Here is a 13264-nt window from a genome sequence, read left to right as displayed (position 1 = left end):
AACACCCAGTAGACACCTTGGACCCATGGCTGTGATTCCAGTCATCTGCTGCAATGGTTGGAACCATCCAGGCACAAACCCTGGGAATAACAAGGTGCAGTAAATGGCTTTGGTGCCATAAAAGCCAAAGGAGCCACAGGCAGATTTATATCAGGGAAGAATTAATGTTGGGAAGATCCCCAATATTAAGCAGCAGTAATTCCCACAAAAAAGGAACTTGCAGGCCATTTTAATAAAATGATTTCCTTTTTATCTCATGGAGATTCCTCCAGCCTATTTCTACTTGGAGGAAGAGATCTCATGGTCATACAGATCCAGTCCAAAGGAGTGAGCACCCAGCACAGAGTCCATCTGCCACCAACACACACCCCCTGCTTGTCCCTACCTGCTTGGCACCTTCTGGTGCCATTTGTAACCTGTGTACCTTTGTAACCTGCTCCTGGTCAACTCCTTTTTATCCCTTGGAGCAACCTGGTCTAGTGGGAGGTATCCCTGCCCATGGCAGGGGGTTGGAATGAGATGATCTTCAAGGTCCCTTCCAACCCAACCCATTCCATGATTCCCTGTGTCTGCCTTTCCCTTTGGAGGGATGAGGGGGGATGAGGCAAGCCCGAGCTGGCAGCCCCATGGCTGACATTTGCTGGCCAGCACAGGGTGCAGTAACAAGGAAAACGACACCAGCCGAGCTTCCAGCATGGAGCAGCTGCCAGGCCACGTGTCCCTGCTGCCACACAGCCTGGCCAGGGCAGGTCCAGTCTGCCAGGACCAGGCTGAGCAGGAACAGCATCTCCAGGAGCAGGCTGAGAGCCCAGGCAGGAAGAGATCTCCGGTGACAGCTCGCGAGCGGCAGACAGAGATAGGAGACGAGACGAGGGTCAGGAGAGGCACTGCTACAACCACGAGCTTCAATTAACTGAAAACAGCAGAGGCTGCCTGAAATAAAGCTCTTTCTCATATCAGCTGACACTCAAGGCAATGGCATTTTTGAGCATCAAAGCAAAACCGAAAAGCTTTTGCTCTCTGCGATTGCTCACAGACCTTCTCTGGGAAGGCATCCTGCCGCTCACAAGTTTAAGGAGAGAAATGCTTTCTGAGGCTCCTGGAAGGATCACACAGCCCAGACATGCCAGAGCCATTCCCTGGTGTTATATATGTGTATCAGATGCAACTCATTCCATAAGTGTATTTTACTCTCAAGCAAAGGTAGCCAAACTAAGGACAAGAGTGGAGCAGTAATTTTTGCATGGAGCCCTCTGGGCCACTGCTAATTCCAAATACAGATTTAACAGCCAGCACTCCCCAAAGAAAGGTTGGAAAATGAGGTTTGCTCACGTAGAGGCTCTCAGAACAATGGTTCTAGTGGAAAGTGACCACTGGGGTGGGCTCATCTCTACCAGCCCTGATCCAAACCATCCAGGGGTGTGGGGAATGAACAGAAAAACCCATCTTACCCCAAAGGAGGAGTCTCCAAGAGCAGAGGTGGCTCACGTCCTAGAGAGCCTGCTCCAAAATCCCTGAGGAGGTGCAGAGGGATAGCAGAGGTGTGGACACCTTCACTGCCCACCAAACAGAATCCTACTCTCAGCAGAGTCACAGCAACAGGACTCCTGTCTGGCCTTACCTGTTACACACAGAAAAAAGTTATTCTGCACTGAAAGGCAAAGCATGGATCCAGTACTTATTCCCCAAGGAGTATTTCTACAGCATTCACCACTGATTAAAGTGAATTTGGGTGTCACCCCCCCCCACACACACACCCCCCACATTGGCCTTTCTGCCTCTGGGTTCTTGCACATGTCTGGGGGTGCAGCAGGCAGGGACTGAATTACCAGGGTCATAATTCTTGGCTGGGTACTTCTAACTCTGGTGAGGCACTGGCAGAGCTCAGCTCACTAATTCACCTCCATGTAAACATGATTATTTTAAATGAACTCCAGACGAGGCTTAACTGTAAAAACATCTCCAGTTTTTGTAGTATTTTTAAGTGTTCAGCTCCGAGTTGTTTTTGTTACGGCAAAAACTTACCCTTTATTCAGCTTACAAAGAATATTTTCAGAATTAATGATGCCCAACACCCCCCAACTCTAACAGGAAAAGTCACAAGTCTGAAAATGAAGCTGCAGAGGGATTTCACGGTCAGGATTTTCCCTTTCTTAGCCAACCATTCCTTTCCTCACAAACAGGAATGCTTTCAGCTTTCAGAGCCAAGCTGAAGAGAAGTGAAAACAGTAAGAGGTATTCACTTGGCTGCATTTCTCTGAGTGTTTCTGGTGCAGGGTTCCCATTACAGCTTGTGAGGAGAAGTGGCAGAAAACCACTGTGTGTACATGGGAAGGGTTGTACTTTCTCTGAACAGACACGTTTCCAGGAGGCGGCAGATGAAAGAACTGGTGGTACTTCAGACAGGGGAAAATAACATCTTGCCACTTGTGTTTATTTGTAGGGCCCTATGATTTATGCCTTCCCATTTCTAGAGGGGTTGAGAGAGATGGATCACGTGGGCTCTGTTTAGATAATCCCCGAGGAAATTTGGAGTACATCAAGCGGGGAGAGATGGGGTTTGTTCTCCTAGATGAGAGGGGCTGGGAAATGCAGGGAGATGTGAGATTTCCTCAAGATCCTGGAATGAAGTTCAAGGCTCTGATTTTCTGAGAAGATTGAGTGTGGGTTGTGAGAATGAAGCAATTAAGATAAGAACACAAGCAGTTCAGGGTAGGCAGGGATGAACAGTTCTTTGCTGTTATTTACTGGCCCAGTGCAGAGAAAAACAAGGAGTTACTCCCTCAAAGACCTTTACTTGTCAAACAGTCCAAGGAGAAGATGCAGAACTGTTGCTGCAAGTGTGAAAGCAAAATCTGTCCCCCTCTGACTCACACTCCTGCTCTTTTTATTTTCCATAAGAATGCCTCTTTGTGGTATGGTCCCCATCTCAACACTTTGGAGCCTCCTGGATTCAGCAGGACTTGTAGAAATCAGCCACTATTGTCTGTAGAACCTAAACTGGCATTTCACACCCTGGAAAACATCCTTACCACCGTTAGAAGAAGCAAGAATGCAACTGCTTTTAAAAAGAAAACCCTTATGGCAAAGATGAGTTTAGTTAATTGTTCTGGGAAAAAAAAAAAAAAACAAAAAAAAACAACAAAGCAAAAGGCCAGGCTGAATGGGGCTTGCAGCAACCTGGGCTAGTGGAAGATATCCCTAGATTGGAACTGGATGGTCTGTCCTTAAGGCCCCTTTGAATTCTGTGACTCAAAATCAGCTGTGCAAAGAGGCAACAGCTCAGCAGCACAGGAAATCCCCCTTCAGCCTTGAGCTGCAGAGCTTAAGGGCCAGAGGAATCCCTGAGTCTCCAGCACCTGGCAGGTGCTGCCTGAAAGCTGCTTTAACACCCAGCATTAGCAGCCCTGAGTGCTCCTGAAGCAGCTCTGGGTGTCACAGCCCCGTGCCTCGGTGCCTGCTGCTGTGCCAGAGGTGCTGATGAAGGGAACACAGCAGGGAAGCAGAGAGGAAGGTGTGATTCTGGTGTTTGTTGGTGTGACATGCAGGATGCTGAATGCCCTTGGCCAAGGGCACATTGCATTGGAGCAGCAATTTCCCAGACTGTCAGGACAAAAGGAAGGGAGGGGAAAAAAATGACAGGATGCCACTCACCCAGCCAAATCCCCCACTGCTGCAAAAAGCAGCTCCCAGAACCCATTAAAAATAAGCTCTAAGTCCTCATTTCAGTGGCAAGATTTTTCCATGGTGATCAAACACTCAGCTCTCTAGGTGATAACAGGCTGCAGGGAAGTACAACTGCACCTGCAATAAGGAACAGGCACCGACCACAGGAGACTTTTTCACCTGGCAGTAACAAATTGGAGTGCTGAGACCTCTGGGACACCCTGCTGCATCCCTGCCTGCAGCCAGGTCAAGGCAAAAGGAAGTGTTAGCAACCCTAATTTGCAGGGCTGGGCACCCCTGCCAGGAGAGAACAGAGCTGAGAGTGCTCTGGAGAGTCCAAGCTGCTGCCTTGTCTGCCCAAGCAGGCAGGATGAAGACTGGCACTGCTGGGAGCTCGCTGCCTTCCTCCCAAAACTCCCTCCTGGAAGCTGGTTGGGATCCCAGCTCATCAGCAGAGTAGGCAGGATTGCTGCTTCTCAGCTGGTTTTTGGTGAAGTTGTTTGCTCAGCTCTTCATGTGAGTGATTTTTGTATCTCTTCTTCCCAAATGGTTTTTTTTGGGAGCTGCCCTACACCATGGGCAAGAGCCCCACTGGTTTCTAGTTCAAGAAATTTCAGGGGCTTCACATCTCCCTTCTCCTCAACAACTTTGGTGCAGGATCTGCCTGCCTGGGGCCTTTGAGATGAAGTCTGACCACAAGGACAATGATTCTCTGCCCCAAGAAAGTCCTGCAGAGGGGGTGAAAAAGCACCTCTTCCCTTTCTTGCACTGGAAATATTGAGGAATTATCTCCCCCATGATTGAGGCACCTCACAGGCTTCTGATTCCATTTATTTCTTGACTCTTCTTTCTCTGTTTTAACCTAAATATGAAGTAATGTATAAAGAAAAAAATAACCCCTGAACTATGCCTTTCTGTACTCACCTCTCAAGGCATAGAATGAGAGCAAAAGACAAAACCAGGCCTCCCCTTCTACCCAAAATACAACAAAAGCTGCAGACATGGATACAGGGCTGTGGATTTGTGTTATTGAAATTACAGGAACAAAGCCCAGGCCTTACTCTGGCCTCTGCTCAGCTGGCCACAGCACCACACTGAGATTTCCATAATTTTATTTGGGATTTCTGGAAAAACCTTTTGTTGCAGTTCCCTGACCTGGCTCAAGGCTGCCACAGCATTGAGATTTGGATAAGGGATCTGGTCACATTCACAAGAGCAAAGAACCAAAATCCCATCCAAGTCCTGGAGGGCTGGGGGGAGGCTTCAACACACAATCAAAATAATGAATATTTTGAGGTAACTTATGAAAGACATGCATCTAAATCAGGAATGCAGCAGAAAAAAGGGAATAAAAAAAGAGATCTCCATAGGAACAATCCTGCCAAGCAGGCAAGTATCTCAATGCTTATACAGAAGCTTTCAGTTCCACATACAAAACACCACTGGGACACCTCTGGAAGGGTGGATTTCCCAAGGTGTAACAATCCCACAGGATGCAATCCTGCCCCCAGTGCTTGTGCCAAGTGTTCACAGTGAGCTGTTAAACAGTTGCAGGGTTCCAGCTCTTCTGTGGCTGCATTTCAGACTGGAATCCAACAGAATTTTTGCACATGTGTCATTTTACACATCTGAGTGCTTAATCCACTGGGAGGAGGTTGGCACACACATCTTTCCTCCATCAGGACAGAAATGTTATCCTGCAGCGATTCATAAAGCACCTGAGAAGGTCAGCTCATGTTTTTAGCAGCTAATTTTGACAACTTCTATCTCCGAGCCATGAACAGGAATAACAAAAACCTCACTTTTATCCTATTTCCCACGATTCAGATGAGATAGAAGTGTGCACATGAAATTTTCTTCTTCTGATGTTGAAAACCCAGATAAGCTGAGCAGGGAAGGGTGACAGCAGCTGGGCTGAGAGCTGGGATCTCCCCCTGTGCCAGGAATCTCATGTCCTTCCACTCTCACCATATACACCAGCTCTCTTTTATCTTCAGCAAGGGGAGAAGAGGGGAAAAAAGCCATGGATTCTTGAGCACCTCACTTCCAAAATGCCAGATTTTCCTCTAAGTCAGAAAAAGATTCTCTGCAAATATAAAAGCTTCTGACATTTCAGTTTCGTGCTTTCCTAGCACTGCCAGTCCAATCCATGAACAAACAGCCTCGTTCCAGAGCTCTCCCAATGTAAGACACGAGCAAACTTCACCAGGAATCCAAACAAACCAAAAAACAAAGCCAGGGGTTTGGTTTCCATGCTCCAACCCTGAAATCCAATAACACCCCCCCCCCCCAACCCCTCACCTCTCTGCTGCTGAGATTTGACTGAAAAATAGAGCTGTATAGAGGTGGTTTTTTTAATACTTTTCCTGGATGGAATTCCATTTGATGCTGTTAAGCTTTGATGACATACCCCAATGACTGGCTTGGAAGAAATCCATTTAGCAAGCTTGCAAATCACGCTGTTTCAGTTCCATGAGTGCCCATGAGAAATGTGCATTTTCAATCATAAAAGCTGCAGAAACAAAATGGAACTTGGAGATGCAGACAGAAAAATTCCTTATCAAGGCTTGGCTGTGCTCACAGAACATGTGTTTACCATTTCCAACTCCGGAAAACTACTTACAGGAACCTGAAATACAAGACTGAATCCAAAAGTAAGAAATAGATAAATTTCTAGAAGATAATGTTTAGGGGTTTTTTTTTTTTTCCATTTCAAAGTCAAAAATGAAGACTTAGATAAAAACCAAAGCAACCCTCCCTTCTCCCCCTGGCTTTTCCTAGGAATATAAAGAATTGTAATATGATCCATGCATGAAGTGCCAGATTTACAGAGGTTCCCTTATGTTTATGTGGCAGGACACATGGTTTTGGGGAAGCCTGGAGGAAGGAAAAGCCAAGAGTTTGCCCTTTTTTCACCTCTTCAAAATGCTCTTTGAATAGGAACAGCACAGGTTTCAGTGGGGATGAAGGATTAGCAGATCCCACTGCCATCCATGGTGTAATCCCCACCAGCAGCACATCTTTGAAGCTCAGTGCCAGGAACCCAGAAGCTTCCAAAAACATCAGTCAGTCACGACAAGCTGGGAGAGAACACAGCCCCGTGGGGAATTTTAAAAACTGACTGAAAATGGTATTCACTGGGCATTTCCTCAAAAATTTTCCACAATTCTGTCAATGACAATGACAACACCTTTGATTAATTGCAAGAGAAGATAATTGGAACAAAATGTGAGATGCTCAGCATTGCAGACAATAAAACCCCACGCAGTAATTTTCCTGGGATTATGAGTTGATGGCCTCTCCCACTGGTTGGGCTGCCTCATCCTTTCCTAAACAGTCTCCTTGCCTGTGTATCCATCTGCTGCCTCCCATCCCATCCCCATCCCTCATCTGTCAGCTCTCTGCATGTTCTCAATTCAATTACTGCACTTTGTTTAGCAAAGCACAGTCCTGACCCAGCCCTGAAGCCCTGGGCACAGGAACAGCTCAACTGCTCTTTACACTGCAACAAAGGGCACCTAAATTATACATCAGCACCCTGAGCCATGCAGGAGACTGACAGAGCCCTTGGGACACAGCTCCAGGAAGGTTTGCTCTTGCAGGAAAGCTTTAAGTTTAAGAAGCTCTTGCCCTCTCCACTGCATTTCCTTATCCTCTCACTTGTTTTAGTGCAATCACTTGTTGTAGCAACTTTTACTGCAGAGTAAAAGAACATCTCCATCCTCCCCAGAGAAGCTGTTGTTTACACAAAGCGTTGATTGGGTCAATAGTGGGATTTAAAGTGCAGCTCCACAGAGAGCAGCAATGAACAGAACTGTGCAGATCCTTGTCACAGCACCAGAACATTGAGAAGCAGCTCCCTGCTGGTGCCAGGGGCTGTGGCATCACGTGCTGGAACCCAGCTCCCAGAGATGCCATCCCATAGACTGGATTTTAGGAAGAAATTCTTGATTGTGAGGACCTGGCACAGGTTGCCCAGAGATGCTGTGGCTGCCCCTGGATCCCTGGAAGTGTTCCAGGCCAGGTTGGATGGGGCTTGGAGCAACCTGGGATAGTGGGAGGTGTTCCTGCCCATGGCAGGGAAGTTGGAACTGGATGGTCTTTAAGGTTCCTTCCAATCTAAACCACTCCATGGCTCTGTAATTCTCATTTGTGCTTTTCCTTTTTTTTTTTTAAGTGATGTTCATTTTGCACAAAGCCTGACACTCTTTTACCTCCACCCAATCTGCTATTTATGTGTCTGTCACAACAGAGAAGCACAACTCTGCAAGGTGCTCAAGAGACACCCTTGAAAGCTGGATCCTGGGGATATTACTGACCTTGGAGGCTGAAGCTCTCTCTCTTTTTCCATGTACCCTTGCAGAGGCTGCAGCAAATTAACTGAACCTTGTGGTCAATGAGATCAACATAAAGCCAAAAGGAACTTTGAATATTTCTCTGTTAAGGAGAGATGAAACCAGTGCAGGCTCCAGGAAATAAGAATAATGGGAACTGTTCAGGATTATGAGTATCTGCAACTCTCATAATGATGAGGAACAGAGCAAAAAGCTGTGTTTGCCCTGCTTAGAAACAGCTTTTTTCCCAGTTTTTCTACTGGAACATATCTGAATTCCTGTTTTTCACTTTGCTTGGATGCTTTTTGGGACAGGTGATCCCACCTTCCTCCTGGATTAACCACCTTGTCCTGACAGAGGCTCAGTCCCTGGGAGAGTGGCACTGTGTCCATACACTCTTGCTGTTAACCATTACTGTGGCATTCCCAACTGAGGTTGTCATGATTCTGAAGGCTGAGACTGCAGGAATTAATTCTGTCACATGAGAAGGACAAGAAAAATTACATTAAAAGTGTAAAGAAATAGCCTTACTTACACAATCTCTCATTTGCAGGTTTCAAGATGGGAAAAAATCTTTAGGGAAACAAACATGAAATGCTGAGAAATTCTTGTAAGTCTGACAACATTAATTCTTCATAATAACAATACAAATACACAGTTTTGAATTACTGGCTTGTCATATTGGTCTTGTAAGGATGAACAACCTCTGATGATACCTAGAAATTTCTCTTGCAGACTTTGGTTGCAAATGCATTTCCCTTTGGCTCAGCATTTTGACAGTACTGATGTGAAATTGAGCCAAGAGGTTTTCCGTAAGTGAGACACACTTTTGCAGTAGATTTTAATACCAACCACCTCCACATTCACCTACAATAATAAATATTTAAAAGGTCTTTATTGACTTCAACTCATGACGATTCTGGAAAAAAATTGATTTTATTTGCTTAAAAATAGATATATTCACAGACAAAATCATTTAAAATAATAACAAAATTTTAAGAAAAAATAGTAGAAAATAAAGAGTACTGAAAGACTGTTATTTTGATGGAACAGCCAGACTATCACACTAGACAGACAAACATACCAGTGACAACATCTTCAGACAGAGACTGCCATAAAGAGCCCTAAGCTTTAAAATGTGTCTGTCCCTGAGGAATCAGAATCTCCACGTGCACTGCTCAGACTCTGAGTTTCATTAGCTGTGCTCATGCCAGGCAGCTGCACTGACACCCTTGCTGCAGAAAGATGTGGGTTCAGATGAGGGGCAGCATCCTCTCCTAAAAGAAAAAAAAAAGGAAAAAGGAAAACGAAAGTCATTATTTGCTGTCTGTGACTAATGACTGAACTCTGCTGAAGTCATCTCCATTTTTCCATTTTCCATGGAAGTACAGGTACACAGACACCCCTGCTGCCCACAGTTTTGAGGCACTTCAGAGGGTGCTGCTTTAGCCAGCAGAACTCTCCTTACCAGGAAACAAAGGGATGAATTTCTGTGCACATACAGAATCCCAGAATGGTTTGGGTTAGAAGGAACCTTTAAGACCATCTCATTCCAAGCCCTGCCATGGAAGGGGCAGCCACAGCTCCTCTGGGCTCCCTGTGCCAGGGCCTCCCCACCCTCCCAGGGAAGAATTTCTTCCTAATCTCCAATTTAACCTTGCTCTCTGTTTGTTTTGAGCCATTCCCCTTCGTCCTGTCAGTCCATGCCCTTGTGTAAAGTCCCTTTCCAAATTTTTGGATGCCCCTTAAGTACTGGAAGGAGTTGAGTTTTATATATATACATTGGGTTGTATTTACATACAACCATACACACACACATGGATCTATAATCTCCAGTAGGCTCAGAATAATTTCAAATATGTATACTGGTGTTTCTGGTGTTTTCCACAGCATTGGAATGGGATCCATAGAAAAGTCATGGGCAAAAGTTAATGTATTTAGCCAAAGGAAGGAGACCAGCTGAATCAATTCATGGAGCAAGGAGAGGAAGTCATGGATCAGGGCAGAAACAAAGAATTAAGGAACTCAGGAGAATGGCACTGGCACTCAAGCACAGAAAGAGCATTTTGAGATTTCAGTTGTCCTGGGGGCATTTAAGTGCAGCAGCTACAAGCAAAACAAACATATCTGAGTCCATGTACAATAGCAAAGTCTTGGAGCTTGTTCTTATTCCAATAAGCTGTAACAATTCTTCCTTCCTCTGTGATAGACTAGGTAATTAAAATACTATTTTCCCAAGAAAACAAAAAAGTTAAGCTTTCTTTCACCCTAGTTAATTATCTACTATGTCACTGAAGCAGTCATCTGCATTCATCTGACTGGCAGCAAAGCACGCTTCGAATGGCTAATTAAAACAAAACCCCACTGCTAAAATAAAATACCCCTGGTGATTTTCCTGCTAGAACAGCAGCCAACAGCCTGGGAAATCAAACATGAGTGAGGCCAAAGACAGTAAAAGCAGGAAAGGCAGTGACCTGTGCCAGCACAGCCTCTTGCTATTCAGGAAGGCAGCAGGAGCACAGGAACATTTCTTGTGTCCTCAGGGAATCAGCACATCACCTGGAGAGGAAAAGGATTTGGGGAGATCTTAGAGCAGCATTCCAGCACTTAAGGGGAAGAGAGCTGGAAAGGGATTTTCCACAAGGGTATGGAGTTATGGAACAAGGGGAAGTGGCTTTAAATTAACAAAAGGCAGAGTTAGATGGGATATTGGGAAGAGGGTCTTGGTTATGAGGGTGGTGAGGATCTGGCACAGATTTCCCAGAGAAGCTGTGGCTGCCCCTGGATCCCTGGAAGAGCTCCAGGCCAGGTTGGATGGGGCTTGGAGCAACCTGGGATAATGGAAGGTGTCCATGCCATGGCAGGGGGTTGGAATGAGATGGTCTTGAAAGTCCCTTCTAACCCAAACCATTCTGGGATTTTGGGATTCCAATCTGTAGCTGTGTTTGTGTGATACAAAAACGCTGCTGAGAAGAAAAGCCAAGGGTTCGTTTGGTCAGGCATGAAAATGAAACAGTGAAGACGTGACTGTGCAATGCCCAAGGAAACCTGGCAAATCATCCTCTACTAAAGCCCCTCTCCAACACTAGATGTAGTTTGATGCTTTCAAAGCTTGACTTAATAATTTCCACAGTCATGTCACATTCCATGATGTCATTGTTTCAACAGCTGTTTTCAGGTTTGTTAAAAAAAGGGAAAAAAAAGGTAAAAAGAAAAAAATGAAAGGAAAAACGAAAGTAATATTCCCTTATCCCAAGGCTCTGTCGGAACTTCTCAAGTCTTTGATTCTGGGAGTGAGTGCTAAAAGAAAGTATCATATTAGTCTGCATTCCTCTAACACATACTCTAATATATTTTACATATATACTACAGATCAATTTTACAATAGTTATAAAGTGCTAAAAGACAGAAAAAAATAAAAATTATATTTCCATCTATGTGCTCAACATAAAATTTACCAGTTCCTGAGCTATCAAAATATCTTTAACTTAAAAATACCCAAAGTCAACACTGCCCTTTTATAAAGGCAGAAATCTGACTTTGTTAAATTCACACAGAAAATACAGAATGTGGATTTTCAGCATTTTAACTGTGAAAAAACTGTGGATATCCTATTTCAGTTAAATGGGAGATTCTGCTCCATGAGTGTAACTTCCCAGGATAGAAAGCTGCTAGTCCTGAAACTCTACATTGGCCCCAAAAATACAACTACCAAGTTACTCTCATACGTGTTTTATCATTATTACCTTTTGCTGAGTGTAACCTCGTGCACACAGAGCGCATAAAACACTTTATATACACATCCAGGGAGGGGTTTGGGAATAAAGACACAAATAGAGGCAGACTGGTTTAAATCCTTGTATAGCCCCTGGTCTGCTCCTTCTTTATTAATGTGATATTCCATTTTATGTCTTCCCCTCATCAGAGAGCAGCTCATAACCAATATTAAGATGGTTTCCTCTTTAACACTGAGTTCCTTACCAGAATGGTTAAAATCTTTTGATACACCATAAAAATAGAAATGAAATTTTTTCCCTTTACAAAAAGGGCACGAAAGGAGAGCAGGCAGGTAATAATCTTCATGGCTTTCCCCCCCCCCCCCTCCTTTTTTAGAGGCTCTGGGAATACAATTTTGTAATCATGTAGTTAGGTGTATTTATAAAAATTTTCCTTGTTAAAATCCAATAAATGGAGCATGTGACCTTAGGTGACCTCCAGTTTTCCAAATTCATTGTCACCATCTAATAGAATAAATTCCTATGAACTGTGAAAATTGACACTCTTGGAAAGAGAGTCCTTGGCTGGTAAAAACTCATCAGTGACTGAAAACATCTTGGTGATCCACTGATGGAAAAGGTCACATTTCAGATCAGAGATTTTTTCCTGTTCTTGGCACTCTGTAAAAAATTCATGTACAGTGCTTAATTTCCAGAGCTTTGTTTAACAGAAGCATAAAAATGAATGGTGTGTCAACCATCCAGTGACCTGTGAAGGGAGTTTTTCTCTAAGAGGTACCGTCACACTCCGAATATGCCACATACAAAGGGTGTCATGAATGTGTGCCAAAGGAAAAAGGAATTAACCACACTGAAGGGAGGTTTGGTTACTCACACCATATAGCAACAGTAAGAACAAAGAAAAATGTTTAAAATCTTTCTTTTTGAATTTTTCTATTTGGCAAAATAAAAAGACTAAACAAGTCTGACTTTTAAGTCAAATGAAAACCATGTGCTTTAAGTCCTCTGACTGGGTGTCCATATATGAAATAAAACTATTTTAAAACTATGTGGGGATGAAAGAGAGCCATATCTTGGAAGTAAAACTGTAATAATGGAATCACAAAATGGTTTGGGTTGGAAGGGACCTTAAAGACAATCCAGTTCCTCCCCCTGCCATGGCAGGGACACCTTCCATTATCCCAGGTTTCTCCAAGCCTCAATGTCCAACCTGGCTGGGAACACTACAAGGGATGGAGCAGCCACAGCTCCTCTGGGCACCCTGTGCCAGTGTCCCACCACCCTCACAGTCCAGGATTTTTTTCCAATATCTAATCTAAACCTGCTCTCTTTCATTTTGAAGCCATTCCCCCTTGCCCTGTCAGTCCATGATCCTTTAAATCATCTCTCCCCATCAAGACAATAAATAGGGAGGGTTTGAAGGATGAGGACTCAGGTTATTTTTCAGTATAAAACCAGAACAATAATGACTGTAATTACCTACATATTGCTTCCTAAAATTTCAAAACAATCCTCCTTCTATTCCCC

The 13264-nt window shown here is 44.3% G+C and overlaps 1 protein-coding gene across 2 annotated transcripts in view; it reads right to left on the bottom strand.

Annotated features, from left to right (window-relative positions):
- Nucleotides 1–8917: 8917 nt before the first annotated feature.
- The window catches only part of KIAA0586 (KIAA0586 ortholog), a 69535-nt gene continuing 65188 nt past the window's right edge, over nucleotides 8918–13264 (bottom strand). For both annotated transcript variants that reach the window (XM_077783908.1, XM_077783909.1), the window contains exon 31: nucleotides 8918–9277. In XM_077783908.1, coding sequence (XP_077640034.1) covers nucleotides 9132–9277 — 146 coding nt within the window. In that variant the 3' untranslated portion in view covers nucleotides 8918–9131. The remainder of the gene's footprint in view (nucleotides 9278–13264) is intronic.

This window comes from Lonchura striata, chromosome 6 (genome assembly GCF_046129695.1).
Source record: "Lonchura striata isolate bLonStr1 chromosome 6, bLonStr1.mat, whole genome shotgun sequence".
NCBI lineage: Eukaryota > Metazoa > Chordata > Aves > Passeriformes > Estrildidae > Lonchura > Lonchura striata.
This window is presented reverse-complemented; position numbering and strand designations above follow the sequence as displayed.